Raw genomic sequence first — 17022 nt, forward strand, 5'->3', positions numbered from 1 at the left:
TAGGGCCAGACCTATCATTAAATAGTACTGATGTCTCTATATAAAGAACAGTATCTGGTAGGATTCATAAGAAGGCAGCAGCATCTACACAAAACAGACAGAACTATAAGAAAAAAAAACCCACACACAACAAGCAAAGGTGAGTTTATTATTGATTTCTGTAGTAGTGTGTGTGTGTGTGTGTGTGTGTGTGTGTGTGTGTGTGTGTGTGTGTGTGTGTGTGTGTGTGTGTGTGTGTGTAAATACCTGGTAAAATCTGTGCCTGTGTGAGTATGATGGGTAGCAAATTAAAGGAAAAAATTAACAGCTGATCCCTAAAGTGAAGGTCTGGGTTACCTTGTCAAGGGAAATTTAACATTTACCTTAAAGAGGATGAAAATGATGTTCAGCACTAATGAGAAATGTTAAATGAACAAATTAGATGTTAATCTCCAACTCCACGGACAAGGAGCACTGAAGTTGTTATGCCAGCACATAGTGTTGCAGTACAGCTAGGACAGAAACCTGTTGGTTTTTCCTTGTCTGTATGTTTGCCGTACCGTTACACACCCATACTCGCTTTATTTGTTTTCAGTGAGGGTTCGTCAGCACTTTCTCTAGAAAAGGAGATCTACTCCAGTTATTAATTATACTGTGGTTTACCCTGCAGCAATATCATTTTCAGGTACCTGTTACACCAGGTACAACATGCTGTTTTATAACTAAGTTGCAGATTTGTACTCTTATGTTGCATTTCTACATGCAGCAACATAACAATGACCTCCCTCACTTTTACAGCTAGATAAGCTACATCTCCCTCTCTGATATTACATTTAATCTCTTATTGTTTTTAGTGCCCATATTTCTTAGTGATCGCGATATTTACCACATTATACTACAAATAAACTTTACAATTAAAAAAATGCATTAAAAAAATCATTTTTAAAGTTTCAAAATTAAAAGTACTCATTCAACATGAAGAAAACACCAGTGTTATTCTGGATTATCATGGGAGATGTTTAATGTTGAGCTCAGCTGAAATACTTTTTGTTAATCCTCCTTGCAAAACAGACACTACAAATATATGATTGATTGATTGAATCTTTATTTTGAACATGTTGAAAAAGTACAACAACATAGAATTAAAAGAGTGGGACTTTCCCCCCAAAGAGGGACAAAAGGACCCCCTGATGATCCTCTAATCACCTAGGTATAAATCTGGGACTCTCTGCCATTTGACCTTAGAACTGAAGAAGCTTCTCGGATAAGAGGTGAAACGTCTTCAAGCAACTTAAAGAAATCCAGACGCTTTTCTTTGCAAGCTCCTTTGACTACGATGACCTGGATGACTGAGAACCTTCACAGACAAATCGATTGAGATAAATATTTTGAGTTGAGTCTTCCTATCAGCTTATAGCAGTCTACCCATTTTCTTCTGACACGAGTGGTTATCACCCAGAGAAATGCTGCTATGATATTTTTAATTTTTTCGACCATAAGCAGTTTGAGTCAACTGCTGTTGTGATTTTGCACTATGTAAATAAAATTGAACAGAATTGAATTCTCTGTAAATACTGGAGAAAATCATGGGAAATCCCAGTAGATCACGCCACATTCGAAATTTATAAATGAGTTTTCTTATCAATTCTGAGTAGGGATGGGTACCGGTATCGGTTCTGACATATACGGTAGTAACCAGACCGAAAAGCAGCGCACATTTCGGTGCTTTATTTCGGTGCTTTTTTTTTTCCTGAGCTGTGATACACTTTAGATTCTAGCCAATCCTTTTACGTCTCCGAGGATAGTAGGCGGGTCCAGGTACGTACGTTCTTTTAGAGCAGAGCTACAGATTAAAAATGCCCAAGAGGAAGCGGTCAAAAGTCTGGATGTACTTCACAGCAAAATATGCAAACTCAGCAGCCTGCAACAAGTGCTTTAAGCTGATACTGTGATACTGTCAAAGGAGGTAACACCTCAAATCCGATGAAACACCTGGCGACGCATAGCGTTTTTTTTAAAAGCCGAAAAATGCGCCGTATTTGATAGCTTGCTGCGAGACCTCACACCGTGCACATCTACTGCGGGTGTGGTGCCTGTTATCGGACCCGGGGTTAGCAACATCCCCTAATTTTGTGTTCTCCATTCTTTAAGCACCGCTTTGAGCACCGGCACCGTTTCAAAAGTACCGGTTTGGCACCGGTATCGGATAAAACCTAAACGATACCCATCCCTAATTCTGAGGCTCAGTTTGAACTTCAGCCGGTCATTCTGACCATGTCTACGTGCCTAAATGTTTTGAGTTGCTGTCATGTTATTAATGAGCAGGTTCATGTTTGTACCTGATAAAGTGTAGTGATTTTATGCTGCACACAGGGGACAAATAAATAGTTGTCTTTTTGTACTTTCATCTGTGATGAACTGAATGCATATATGATACACAGACCTTCAGTAAAATGAGAAGCTGATGAGATGGAGGATCAAGATATTGCAGCGGCAGAGCAGAACAACGACAGCACAGGAGGAGAGTCTGAAAACACGTCTGAAACACCTCCCATCCATGAGAGAGGTAGTGTGATCATATTATAGTGTTATAGTCAGACCTATTTAGAGTATGCATCTGATTTGAGTTTAAACACAGTGAAGCATTTACCTCTTTAATTATTAAAATTTAATTTATTCTTTATTCTTAATATTTAGTTACTGTTCATTAAAATCACAAAGTAATCATTCACTGTGGTTTTAGTGATGTCTGTATTGTAACATGTTGTTCTTTTTCTTCAGTGGCTCCCGATCTCACACTTGTACTAATTGGTGACCCAGATTCCACTGAGATCGGACCAAAGAACATTTTTCTTGTGAATCAAATGTGGAACCATTTTCCTCCAATTTGTATAATCTGTGTGGTCAACATGTCTGTGTCATTAACATGCTCGGTCTACAAACAAAGAAAATCCCTTTAAATCAGGGAGTTCATGCCTTTGTCTTACTATTACCCAACACTCTGCATAGCAGCCAGTACAGCTCAGGAGTGCAGTGGTTAGAGAGAACGTTTGGGATTGGAGCACTTTCTTATTTAATCACAGTGGTAACTCACGAAACAGGTGAAACATGTGAAAGTGCATTAAAGGAGCTGAAAACTAACACAGATTTCAATGAAAAAAGGTTCCACACATGTAACAGAAGTATGATGGATGAAAAACAGGTAGCAAATTTGTTAGAAAAAATAAATGTCATGGTCTCTGAAAATGATCCACAAAGCTACACTGGACTGATGTGTGCTGAAGATAAAGACCAAGGAGGACACCTGGAGGACAAATCCCACAAAGAAGAAAGGAAAAACTCAACAAACGAAAGAGGTACCTGCCTGTCTGCGTTTTAGGCAAACAAACTCTTGCACTCAGCAGTGGGTTAACCTGTGAATCTTAATTTGATTATATACAATGAATTCGGTGACATTTATCTTTAGAATTGTCCTTGTAACCAAAATTTTATTCATTTGATAGATTTGTGCAAAAGTTGTGAGGGTTTCTGTCCAGAAAATATTAAACGCAGAGGTGTAGTGGTGTTTGTTTAAATAGTGGTTACCCATCTGCCTATGTATACACACAAATTAGAGTTATTTGTTTCTGAGGCTGTTTCACCCCAGTGACAAATTCACATTGTTGTAGTTATGCATTAACTGAGCATAAAGTCGTCTATCAGACCATCTTCATACATACCACTTCTTTTCATTCTTTCATTTGAGATACCTGCCTCCTCTCTACGTACAGATGCGTTTGGAAGAACATAATGATTCTTCGTCAGGCTTCTCTCATGTGTCTTAACTGCCACATTGATGTCTGGGAGCTAGATGGGCTTAAATTGTAATATTACCACTCATTTTGGTATGATCATGGAGACACAAAACACATTAGCTTATTCGTGTTTTGATCAGTATTATTGCTGCTCCCCTTTTTTTCCAAGCGAGGATAACAAATATTCAGTTTGTTTCAGCTGAAATTTGGTTGTTAGTTTAAGAGTAGGTTATTTCATGCAAGAAGGTTACTAACGACAAAATAAGCAGTGTTGGGCAAGTTACTTTGGAAAAGTAATTAGTTATAGTTGTTACTTCTTCAAAAAAGTAATTGAGTTAGTAACAGTTGTGCAATAAACAAAGCTATATGCAGCTATTTACCTAAAAATGCATCCAAGGCCGGGATTTTTTTTATAAGCATTTCAAACTATTCACAGAACAATCAGGTGTTCTGCATCAAATAAGATGCCACACAAATTATTTGTTCCACTCTAATAAATTATTTCAGTCCACGATACGATAAAGGAGAACATAAATACCCTGATACTTGCAGGGCATGTATCTGTTATGAAACGGCTGTGTGCAGACAGGAAAAGGACCCAAAGTGCAGACTCCGGAGACAGAAAGTAACTCAAACCTATTGCTAAACTCAAAAAAGTAACAAACCTGAGACTCCAAGGTGAACTTACACCAACAGAACACACAGCTAGATAAGGGTAGATCACAACACCGACAAACTGAAACACAGGGCTTAAATACACAGAGGGAGCAATCAGGGAATGAGTAACAGGAGGGAAACACCGCTGGGGCAAATCAGGCCTAACGAGACAAAGGAAGCACAACCAGACGCATTTACATGAGACACGGACTTTCAAAGTAAAACAGGAAACATAACACAGAATGAACTTACAGACACAGACTCACAGGCAGGCACTACAGAGGGAACAGAGACGTGGGACCAGGGCAGACACAGACACTGACTGGACACGGGGATATAGCAGACAGGGGAGACAGCAACTAAGGATTACACAGAGACATAAACCATAAGACAGAACTGTAACAAAGAAACCAAAGACTAGAAATAATAAATAATATAATAAACTCAAAACTCTGGGTCAACAACCCAGGCATCCTAACAGTATCACACGTCCTGTTTTCCACCTGGAGACTGCGTTTACACAGCAAAAAAAAACAATCAACTACACAACACACTAACTACACACAACAAACATACTAAACATTGACTTTAATGACTTTCATTTTGGTTTATTGTAAACTACAATACACAAATATCAAATTATGAAATTCAGTTCATCTGTTTGTGTGTTTTAAATTGAACTATTCAAACAAATTTAAACCAAAATAACATACAAGTATTAAGGGGTAAACACATAATTATGGCATTTCCTGTATGAGGCCTCTGTGGTGTTTGCCTGGCCAATTTCTAGTTACTAAAACAATATATCATGCCTTTACCACTGAAAATGTGCATATGAAATGAGCAGTGACTGGTTGCCTTGATCTTGGATTGTAAAATAATTATTTTAAGACTTGTATGCTGATCAACTGTGTGAAATTTTTGACAGCTCAGGAAATGTATAATTGAGTTGTAATCACTTTTTATGCTGTGGCAAAGGATTGAAATTCACTGTCGCCCAATGGACATGCCCTAATCGATGCTCAAAAGCTTTAAAATTGCTTTGTGCCATCAAAGCTCAGGTCCTCCACAACCATCTGCAACCACTAAAGGGTAACATTTTAATGAAAATTGGATTTTATATTAATAGGAATAAGCCAAAAATGGAAATGGTGACAAAATACTTATGTCAGCTGCTCCTCAGAATCAGAATCAGAAACTTTATTGTCATTGTCACAAGAACAATGAAATTAAGAATGGTCCCCGATCATTGCATCATCCCTAGCAATATCAAAATATAAATAAAACAATAAAATTCAATAAATAAAATAGATAGAATACTTAAAATATTAATAAGACGTAACAGTAAAACATTCACATACATTCCCACACACATGCTTCAGACCGTGCATAGATTAACACAAGAGTGGCGTGATGGACATTTTTTTGTAGTATTCAGATGTGTTATTGCAGTTGGATAACAGCTGTGTTTGAGTCTATTAGTCCTTGCACTGATTGCCCTGTACCGTCTGCCTGAGGGCAACAGTTCAAACAGGGAGTGGCCAGGATGTGAGGTGTCTTTTATGATGTTTTGGGCCTTTTTAAAACAGTGGACGTTGTGTAGAACTTCCAGTGTGGGGAGAGGGCAGCCAGTGACCTTTTGGGCGGTGTTAATGATCCCTTGGAGTGCTTTCCTCTGAGCCCCTGTGCAGCTAGCGTACCAAATACATATGCAGTAAGTTAGAACACTGTCAATGGTGGCTCTGTAGAAGGACACCAGCAGTCTCTGTGTGATGTTATTCCTCCTGAGAATTCTCAGGAAGTACACTCTCTGTTGGGCCTTTTTCAGCAGCTCGGAGGTGTTCACACTCCAGGAAAGGTTCTCCTCTATATTGACTCCCAGGAAGCAGAAGCTTGCCACCCTTTCTACACAGTCCCCATTAATGAATAGTGGTTGGATCTCTGCCTTTTTCCTTCTGAAGTCTATTATGAGTTCTTTGGTTTTTGAAGTGTTGAGGAGGAGGTTATTGGCCTTACACCATGACGTCAGCTGCTCCACCTCGTCTCTGTACGTAGACTCGTCTCCCTTGGAAATGAGCCCCACCACTGTGGTGTCGTCTGCAAATTTCACAAAGATGTTGCTGTGGTGGCGAGGAGTGCAGTCGTGTGTGTAGAGAGAGTAGAGCAGTGGACTGAGCACACAGCCCTGGGGTGAGCCAGTGCTGAGACTCAGGGCTGAGGATGTGTGATGGCCAACTCTGACTCTCTGTCTACGGCCCGAGAGGAAGCTATTGATCCACATGCAGGTGCTGTATGGAAGCCCCAGGTCTTGTAGCTTGGCCACCAGTTTGTGTGGAAGGATGGTGTTAAAAGCTGAGCAGTAATCCACGAAGAACATCCGCACATAGCTACCATGCTCTTCCAGGTGTGTTAATGCAGCATGGAGTGCTGTGGCTACAGCATCTTCCGTGGACCGGTTTGCTCTGTAGGCAAACTGGTGTGGATCTAGGCTGCGGGGCAGGGCTGCTGTGATGTGTCTGCGGACCAGCTTCTCAAAGCATTTCATTACCACTGGGGTGAGTGCCACCGGTCTGTAGTCGTTCAGGCCGGTGATGTGGGGCTTCTTAGGCAAGGGGACTATGGTGGAGGACTTCAGGCAGAGTGGGACAGTCGCCTGTGCGAGGGATTTGTTGAAGATCCTGGTGAAGATCCCAGCCAGCTGTTCTGCACAATCCCTCAATATTCGACCTGGCACACCATCAGGACCCGCCGCCTTCCTCGGGTTAACAGCCTGCAGCATGCACCTCACCTCGTGCTCTTCCAGGGTGAGGGGGGTGCTGCTATGGGTGGCGTGTTGCTGCTGTGGCTCCAATACCTCCGGTACCATGGTCTCAAAGTGGGCGAAGAAGATATTCAGCTCCTCTGCCAGCTGCAGGTCACCGTCCGCAGCTCCGAGATTGATCTTATAGTTGGTTAGGTGTGGCAAGGCCTCTTTATTTACAAGAGGTCACCAGAGCAGATGGATTCATATATTTGATTTGGCAGAAATTTCACACTGGGTGCCCTTCCTGATACAACCCCACCCAAGGTTTTATGTCTCCTCCCTGTCTCCAACCAGAGATTGTTTGTGTGTTAGGAAAATGTGTTAACCACTATACTACAAAGTCCCAAAGAACAAGTTTGAAAGCTTTGCAGCAAAAACTAGAGAATTGTATTATTGTATTACTTGTATTAATAAGTGTATTACTTTCATTGATTTGACTTTTTGGTTCCACTTTAAACTGTAGGAACTTCAGATGAGGAGGTGAGTGTAAAGGAGAACATCAGTGGAAACAAGGAGGTAAGAAAGTCATCATTTTTTTCATATAGGACATTTTACTTTACCACACTATATAACATTATAATTTCTTTACATAGAGTACATATTTATTTGCTTATTTTCTGCAGCCAGTGAAGGTTTCTGGAGAAATCAAAAAGAAGAACTCATGTCAAAAACAAACCGAGATACTGCTTGGCAGACTTCACCTTCAAGACAAATTTCAAGATAAGTTTCCACCAGCAGATTTTCTTCAGATACATTCACCTGTGAAACAGAACCATGTGACATCTGAGAAAGATCTAGCTCAGATGTTTCTTCACAGGCTGATGATGTTAGACTACAGAGTCAGATACATTCCTGTAAAATCAGACAGTCAGACAGAGGGGAACCATCCAAAACCTGTTCAGGTGATTGACATAACTGAGGAAGATTTCAGTAATTTGGGGGCTTTATTAAGAATGGGTGCAGGCACACATGAGACAGAACAAACTCATTTGCATCCAATGGATGTTCAGATGGCAGTATTTCACTGCTCAGACAGCTTCCTTAAACAGATGATGATTACAAAGCTGTCTCAGTGTCAATATGCCTTACCATTGCTTGTCCCTGACCCAGTCACAATGGAGATCGAGTGTCCTCTGTGGACTTTCAAACAAATAACAAAAACCTGGAAGGTAACTGAAGACGGCTCAAACATCGTCACTATGAAGAGTGTTCCAGTGTGCAAAGCTCAGACACCCTTGGTGTCATTTTTCCGCCTGGGTTCTCTGTCAGTGTCTAAATCTCAGCTGATGAACACTTTGATCAACGACCGTCACAACACCTTCTTCCACAGAAACTGTCCAGGAAGCACCAAGTCTCGTTATCTGATGGATGGTGTGGCAGAGATTGCCTGGTACTGTCCTGCTGGAAAACCCAATGATGCCTTCAATGACTGCATTGCTTTTTGTAATCTTCATGGTGATGCTCTGTTGACTGAAAAACGGCGCGACATACTGATTGAAAAATCTTCCATCAATATTATTCTTTTTGCTTCTCTGCAAAAGCATGAAGAAAGTCAATCATTTATATCAGGTCTTTTTAAATCTCGCAAACCTCTCATTTGTCTCTGTGTTGATGACTGTGATGTTGTAAAGACAACAACTGGACAATACATCATAGGTCTCAAGGACAGAAGCCAGTCAGATGTATCTGAAGAACTGAAACAAATCATTAGAGAAGTTTTATCTGTAGATGGATCCAGCTTGAAACCATCTTTCCAGCTTGAAATGATGGCTGAGGTCTCTGGAATCAGAGTGGATGAAAGCGTCCCAGCCTGTCAAAGAGGGAAATCTGCTGCTATGATAATAATGGATTTGATTAAAAAGAATAACATGGATGTCTCAAAGCTGAAAGATGAATTCCTTCCTTATCGAGGTGATCTGTGGCATCAGTGGAGCAAAATACACAAAGAACTGTATCATCTCAGAGGAGACATCGAAAATGAGAAATGTAAAAAGCAACAACAACTGATGAACATACGCCAGAAACAATGCGCTGCTTCCTGCAGTAAACTGATGGAGTTGTTCATTGAAAGTCTCTCATCTTTGCCACTGACAGACAAACAGTATTTTCTGAAATGGATTCAGATATTAATAGATGATCTCTCCACAGATGAGCTTTCCTCAGTTCTCCAAAGTTATGATAAAAAATGGTCCGAGGTCTTGGCTTTAAAGAACAAATGCAATAAATCAGATGTGTTATCAATAAAACAAACTGAGCTTGAAGAAATTTCCAGAAAACTGCAGTCTGCAACTTTTGGTTTGGAGCACATCTTCAGAGAAATGGGACAGATCTATGAAGCTCATAGAGCAATAGAAGGAGAGAGCAGACACACTGACTGGTCTAAATACCCTGAGCTGGCTGCACAGCTGATGATATCAGGACACCCGATGGAGCTGATGGATGGTGATGCAGGTCACGTGCCTTTAACATGGATCTCCAGTCTTTTAGAGGAAGTCATCAAGAAACTGGGGGACCAGACAGTTTTTGTGTTGTCAGTTTTGGGCGTACAAAGCAGTGGAAAATCGACAATGCTGAACACCATGTTTGGGTTGCAGTTTGCAGTGAGTGCAGGCAGGTGCACCAAAGGTGTCTTCATGCAGATGCTCAAAGTATCAGAGGAGATGAAGAAAGAGAAAGACTTGAAGTTTGACTATCTTCTAGTGGTGGACACTGAAGGACTACGTGCTCTTGAGCTGGAAGGTAACACCACTCTTCACCATGACAACGAACTGGCAACATTTGTTGTTGGTCTGGGAAACCTGACACTGATCAACATCTTTGGAGAGAATCCATCTGAGATGCAGGACATCCTGCAGATTGTTGTTCAGGCTTTTATGAGGATGAAGAAAGTTAACCTTTCTCCCAGTTGTGTGTTTGTTCACCAGAATGTTACAGATGTCGCAGCAGCAGAGAAAAACATGGAAGGAAAGAGACGCCTGCTAGAAAAACTGGACCAGATGACCAAACTAGCAGCTGAAGAGGAGTTTTCCAGTGCAGAGTGCTTCAGTGACATCATTGAGTTTGATGTCCAAAAAGATGTAAAATACTGTGCCCAGCTATGGGAGGGCAGTCCACCCATGGCTCCTCCTAATCCAGGTTACAGTGAGAGCATCCAAGAAGTGAAGAACACCATCCTCTCTAAAGCTTCACAGTCTGCTGGGATCACTCTCACACAATTCAAAAACAAAGTCCAGGACCTGTGGAGTGCCCTCCTCAATGAAAACTTTGTTTTCAGTTTTAAAAACACACTTGAAATTGCAGCATACAGAAAACTGGAGTCCCAGTACGCAAACTGGACCTGGGCCCTGAGGAGCAACATGTTGACCATTGAAAACCAACTTCATAACAGAATTGAAAATGGAAATCTTGACAAGGTCGAAGCAAACTATCTTAAAAAAGAATCACATGAAACACATGAAACAATCCAAACGGAAATGACAACATACTTTGAGGAGGACAAAGACAAAGAAATCTTGGCTCAATGGAGAGGCCGATTTGAAACCAAAATTAAAGACTTTTGTGATGAACAGGAGAGCATAGTGAAAAGAAAACTGGATGAAGTTATTCAACAGAAGAAAGCTCGTGAAAAGCTGGATGATGAGAAGAAGGAGTTTGAGGACAAGCTGCTACAGAAGAGCAAAGACCTCGCTCAGCAGCTGAAGGACAAGGCCAATGACGAAGAAGAGCTAAACCAACAGTTCAGCTCTGTTTGGAGTGACTGGGTCACTGAATTGACAGCAGATACTAAACCTGTTGAAGACATCAACTTGAAAGAAGATCAGTTTATTATCCTTAAAGAACTTGGTTTTGAAGAGACTCTGATAAATGAACGCAAACAAAATGGCAGATACAAGGATATGTCAAGGCTTGGAGATTATACAGATTATGTCATCCTTCAAAAGAAAGGAAATCTCTCTGACACAAGTGAATCAACTCAAGATATTGAGGAGGATAACAATCACACAAGTAGACCAGAAGAACATGTTTCAGGACCTGTCAGAAATGCTTGGGAATATATAAAAAAAACATTTAGATACAATTCAAAAACAAAAAAAAACCAACATAAATCACACAGTGCTTTATCCTGGAATGAACAGCAAGAGATCAGACTGCTTATTGACAAAGCTGACAAACAGTCACTTGATGCAATTAAAGACAAACCTGTGGCTACAAGAGGCTACACACAAACTCACTTGCACGAGGTGGCCAAAAACGTAAAAGAAGAAGTGAAGAATTTCCCAATGATATATAATTTGAAAAAGGAGTTTACAGTCGATCTCATACTGTATGTGTTTGACAGAGCAGAGAGTTGGCTTCTAGACTCCCAGAAGAAATTTAAAATGAACACAGATGCACTGACTTATTTAGAAAGCAAGAAAACACAGTTTTACACAGTCTTTAGAAGCTTTTGCAAAGGAAACTCATCTGCTGTTGTGCTTGCAGAATTGATCTGTGAAAGGTTGAAAGCTTCCACTGTTGAGGCTGTCTGTAACAGGACTGCCATTGGTCTGGCTGGAGAGATGAGGTGTAATTTCCCAGCATTCAATGGGAACAGGCTGAACTTGGAGAAACATGTGCTGAAGTCACTCGCTGAGAATGAAAACTTTGATGATTTCATCACCTACATCAGAAATCCAAGGAGACAAACAGAAGCTTTTATAAAAGCAGAAGTAGAGAAATACATCTTCATAGATCACAGAGATAAAACTGTGAATATACTCAAGAAAAATGTTGATGATGTCAACTCACTGATGAGTCAAGCTTTATCTACAGCAACACAGAAAGTCCAAACTCAGAGAGGAGACATAAATATGTGGCTGAAGGAATTTTCTAGTTTGCTAAAAGATGAGTTAACTCTTGATACGTTTTCTTCTCAAAACTTCAGTGACATCAATGATTTTGAGTTTCTGAAGGAAGAGATAAAGAAAAGACTCGATTCCATCATTGAGCAAACTAGCAGCCTCTCTTTGGGGAAACTGAAGGAATCCAGGTTAAAACCTGATGAAATCCTCATTGATCAGCTGTGTAAGTGCTGCTGGGTAAAATGCCCCTTCTGTGCAGCTGTTTGTACCAACACCATTGAAGGTCACAGTCCTGATGACCACAGCGTCCCTTTTCATCGACTCTCTGGAATCAAAGGATGGCACTATAGAGGCACAGTGGAATTCAGCGTCAATTTTTGCACAACAAATGTTGCAAGTGATGGCAGATTTTATCCTCATCATAATTCAGAGAAATCTGTTCCCTATAAACTGTACAGAACTGCTGGTCCAGAGTATGCTAACTGGAGAATCATCCCTGATGAGTCTAAGCTGGCGTACTGGAAGTGGTTTGTGTGTCGATTTCAAAATCAGCTGGAAGGGTACTATAAGTACAAATTCCAGGGAAGAGGAGAGATTCCTAGTGAGTGGAAAAAAATCCCTAAGGATGAAGCTATTAAAAGTCTGGATGAAATGTGTTAAAGCATCAGAGAAACAAAACCCTTCAGTTTTGGTTTCACATTGTAACTCATTACTCAAATGAGTAGAGTTTTTAGTGTCATAAGTAAAAGTGCAGGGCTTGTAGAGATGACAGCATTGCTACAGGGAAGCAGAAGTAGTGTCTGAGATTATACTGTTTTTTAATGTGATAATGGCTTAACATTTAAAAGTAACTATTATTAATATGTTCTTTTACAATAAATACTTTCTCTATGGATTATACTGGAACAAATAACTTGATTTTACTTTTTTCTTTTCAGGTTCTTTTGTTCAGGTTGTTATAGATCATGTAAAATTATAATTCTTCATTCCTTTTTTTGTCTTTCACATACAATAATAATATTAATAATAATAATATATTCTCAGTCATCTGAATTTGTTTCAAATTGATTTTCTGTAATGTGTTTTTGTCATCATGTTTAAATAATGACATATATTGATCCTCATATATTGATTCTCAGTTGGTCTAATCACAGTTAGAGAAACACAACTGTTTTTTTATATTACATGAAAATTCATTCACAGATTTAAGGCTGATTTGTTTTGTTTACCTAGTTGGTACATTTTGTGGGGATGAACAAAAAGTATTTTACCAGCATAATATAATCTGCAGTATGATCATTGCTTTAACAATGTAACAGATAGCTTTAAGATGGCCTTAAGATGTTTATGATGAAACTAGTTATCCAGACTGAGTTTACTTAAATTAGAATTTTATCCTGTTTTTCTCCATTTTATCCTGAATATTTTCCTAACTATTGTTTTTATGATAAAATCTTTTTACAGGTTTTTATAAGTGTGCCATTCAGTAACAAGTATAAGATGAACATTGGTGTTATCTGTGTGCAAATGCGTTATGATAAAATAAAAGACTTTCTTTCTGACATGCAGTGAAAATTGTGTGGCATTTATATACTTATAACTGAGTCTTTCTATTTTGTGTTTGTGTGGGTTCTCTTCAGGTACTTTCTCCCACAGTCCAAAGACATGCAGTCAGTGGGGACAGGTTAATTGGTAATTCTAAATTGCACTTAGGTACCCTTAACATGGGTAAGCGGAAGAGGATGGATGGATGAACTGTTATAGAACCTGCAGTCTTCATCATTCAGCACTTGCCCTTCTTCTATTGCACTTTTATCTTTGTGATTGCTAATAGTTATATGTTTCTTGGTAATTCTTGTTAGGCGGATGTGATTACTATGTGGTAGCTAAAAGAAACAGAGTTAGGGGGCTTTTTGGTGTTGTGTTGTTCTGTTTGTTTATTTAAATTATTATAGGTTAAGGTTTTGTAGTAATAGTTTTAATGAAGTGCCAGTAAAAAAAAGACATGTTCAAGAGCAGAAGGGGTGGGCATTTGTAAGTACTTATCAGCTGTTTTTACTGTTTTATAGTCTAAATTTAGTTTCTCCCACACAAAACAGCTTTCAAGCACTTCCACTGACAAATGGCTGCAATACTAGAGTATATAGTCGCAACGGTAGAGAACGTGTTCAGTAAACCTACCAGTACAACAGCATACAAAACTGTATTACAAGTTCAGGTCTTCCATGAAAAATTCCTAATTTAATAATTAAAGGATAAAATTAGCTTGATAAATACCGAAGTTTTTCGAACTACCACTTTAACCTGTTTTGCTCAAAATGACGTCATAGCTACTGATGATTTAAGGTCATGTCAGTCAGACCTTTCTCCAGTTGTATTTTGATGCATTATGATCTCTGCAAGATTCTGGCACAGATTTAACTAACCATAAATAGGCAGAGTAACATAACTATAAATCGACAGAGTAGAAGATAAACCAATATTGATTATGAAATAAATAATCTTGAAAGAAAATAAACATTTGTTTTAATTAACGGTCAAAAAATTAATTCCTAAAGAAAGCTATTACAGCATTTTCCACATTTACTCATAAGTTTGACCTCCCGATCTACTGCCATTGATAAAAGCTGACGAACTAATAGCGCCCCAGAAGTTCAGAGGAAGGTTTCTGCTGCCCCCTGGTGTTTGGCTGTAGTATATGCCTGGATAGAAGCATTTACAGTCTCTACCAGTGTTGACATGCAGGTGGAGCCCTTAGGTTCCTAAACAAGATCACAAATCACTCGCAGCTTTCACACAGCCGCGCCATTTATAAACTCGCACCTACTGTTCTAAAAAAAAAAAAAGCAAAAAAAACAAACAAAAAAAGGACAGTGGTTGGGGGTGATGGTAAGAGGGTTATGCACTGCATTTTCATCATTTATCCCCCAATCATCCAACATACTGAAAGAATAGGTTCCACCTTAAGATATGTGCTGATTTAAGGAAATAAAGCAGTTAAAATTAAAATTAACACCTCGCTCAAAATGTACCTTAAAGGAATAATTAAGCATATAAGTACAACTGCTCAGTATATGCTTGAGGCAAATGTTGTGTTACCTTAGTTAACACAGGTCTGTGTACTTTGCTGCAACTCTGGTAGTCTTCCTTTGTGGTAAGGCCAACACCTCACTGGGTGCCACAGTCCTGATTAATTCTGCTCTCTGACATTTCATGTGGTTTCATGCACTTTTATGGACTGAGACAGGAAAGACGTTTTATTAATGAGATCTCATTTAGAAATAGAGGCAGCATTTGGATGCAGCTGGTCTCTGCTTAAACCGTGTGGTTTTTACATGTTTTGCATCTAGTTTTAATTAATGTAAAACATGCAAAACATATGTGCGATATATGGATGTGTGATACCATTAGTTCAGTTTCAGCCGTCACGGTGTTTATTAAGCCGCACATTGTAATGACAAACTGATTTTGATCCTGTGTGTATATTATATGCAATGAAAAAAATTCAAATTGTATGTTAATTAATAAAAAAAATGCATGATTAAGGTCGAAGGTCTGAAATGTTGCGTCGTTCTGATCATAAGCTGGGTTTCTCAGGGAGCCTTTCCCCTCATGAAAGTTAAAAGTTGTGGTGTTGCCCTAAAACAAAGTCCGTGCTTTGTGAACTTCAACATCAGAGGCCACGAGCTGGTTAAAGGTTATATGTAAGCAGGGTGTGCAAATGTTGAACTACGATAACTGATAATCAGTGAATGGCTGGTGTTATTTGATACCATATCTCAATAGATTTTGTAGGATGAATGAATCAAAGAGTACAGTGAACTTATGTTCAGCAAACATGATTTGAGCTTTGTAACTGGGTTATGCTGCTAAAAAGGTAAAAAGATGCCATCAGAAGATGGGTAATCAGCAACAATACTTAAGTAGGTTGTGGGATTTTAAACAAGGCAGGATGCTTTGTTGTTTGCCGCTGCCATCTGAATGTTGCAGTAGAAACTGAGACTCACGAGACCAGGAAATCGTTTTTCAGCCTTCTGTTGTCCAGTTTTGGTGAGCTTTTTAGAATTGTAGCCTCAGATTTCTGTTCTTAGCAGACATGAGTGGCATCTAATGTGGTCTTTTGCTGCCATAATCCACCCACCCTCTTCGAAGTTCAATGTGTTCTGCACTCAGAGATGCTCTTCTGCATCTTTGAGATGTAATAAGTTGCTGTCTTGACTTCCCGTCAGTTTAAAGCAGTTGAGCCATTCTTCTCTGAAATCAAGTGCACATTTTCTCCCAGAGAACTTGACCATTCTGTGAAAACCCAGTGACTGTAGAAAAATCCCACATCAACATTTTGTGAAATACAAAGATCTCTCCGGCAGTAACAACATCATTCAGAGTTACTTAAATCACCTTTCTTCTTCATTGTCTAAGGAGCTTGGAAAGAAAAGCGTCTGGACTTTAAGCTGCTTGAAGACGTTTCACCTCTCATCCAAGAAGCTTCTTCAGTCCCAGATTTAAACCCTGTGGGAGTATCCCCCCAAGAGGGAAAAAAGGACCCCCTAATGATCCTCTACCTAATCACATGAGCCAAGGTGCGAAAACGAGTGTAGGTCACAATCACCCATGGTTTCAAGTGAGCTCATTGGGAAACCTAGCCCCACCCTATCATGGGATTTCCTGAGGTCAGATGGACCAGGGTATGAGTGGGCGTTAAGGGGTCTGGAAGGGATCTCAAAACTGGATTATAGATGGCAGACAGTTGGTGTCATAAGCCACCGCCTCTGTTCAAAGATGGTCGCTCACAGTGGACATAGATGGCTTCTTTCACTCCTCTTTCAAACCATCTGTCCTCTGTGCCCAAAATGTGAACATTGGCATCCTCGAAAGAGTGTCCTTTGTCTTTTATATGCAGATGGACCGCCGAGTCTTGTCCTGTGGAGGTGGCTCTTCTATGTTGTGC

General features: G+C 39.7%; 1 protein-coding gene across 1 annotated transcript; it reads left to right on the plus strand.

The window, feature by feature from the left end:
- Positions 1-38: 38 nt before the first annotated feature.
- Positions 39-13745, plus strand: LOC147337840 (interferon-induced very large GTPase 1-like). The gene is made up of 5 exons (XM_086311766.1): positions 39-139; positions 2421-2545; positions 2761-3335; positions 7697-7749; positions 7857-13745. The coding sequence occupies exons 3-5, from the start codon at positions 2906-2908 to the stop codon at positions 12732-12734; spliced, it is 5361 nt and encodes a 1786-aa protein (XP_086167892.1). The 5' UTR covers positions 39-139; positions 2421-2545; positions 2761-2905; the 3' UTR covers positions 12735-13745.
- The last annotated feature ends 3277 nt before the right edge of the window (positions 13746-17022 follow it).

This window comes from Aulonocara sp. 'chitande type north' Nkhata Bay, linkage group LG2, assembly GCF_057382095.1.
Source record: "Aulonocara sp. 'chitande type north' Nkhata Bay isolate Kocher_YH1m ecotype deep benthic linkage group LG2, A_spYH_male_GT1.1, whole genome shotgun sequence".
NCBI lineage: Eukaryota > Metazoa > Chordata > Actinopteri > Cichliformes > Cichlidae > Aulonocara > Aulonocara sp. 'chitande type north' Nkhata Bay.

Excerpts from the sequence above, each read along its gene's own strand:
- LOC147337840 (XM_086311766.1), top strand. The coding sequence starts at position 2,906 with ATGCTCGGTCTACAAACAAAGAAAATCCCTTTAAATCAGGGAGTTCAT. Across the intron at positions 3,336-7,696 it reads AAACTCAACAAACGAAAGAG|GAACTTCAGATGAGGAGGTG; the intron begins GTACCTGCCTGT and ends TTTAAACTGTAG. Across the intron at positions 7,750-7,856 it reads ACATCAGTGGAAACAAGGAG|CCAGTGAAGGTTTCTGGAGA; the intron begins GTAAGAAAGTCA and ends TATTTTCTGCAG.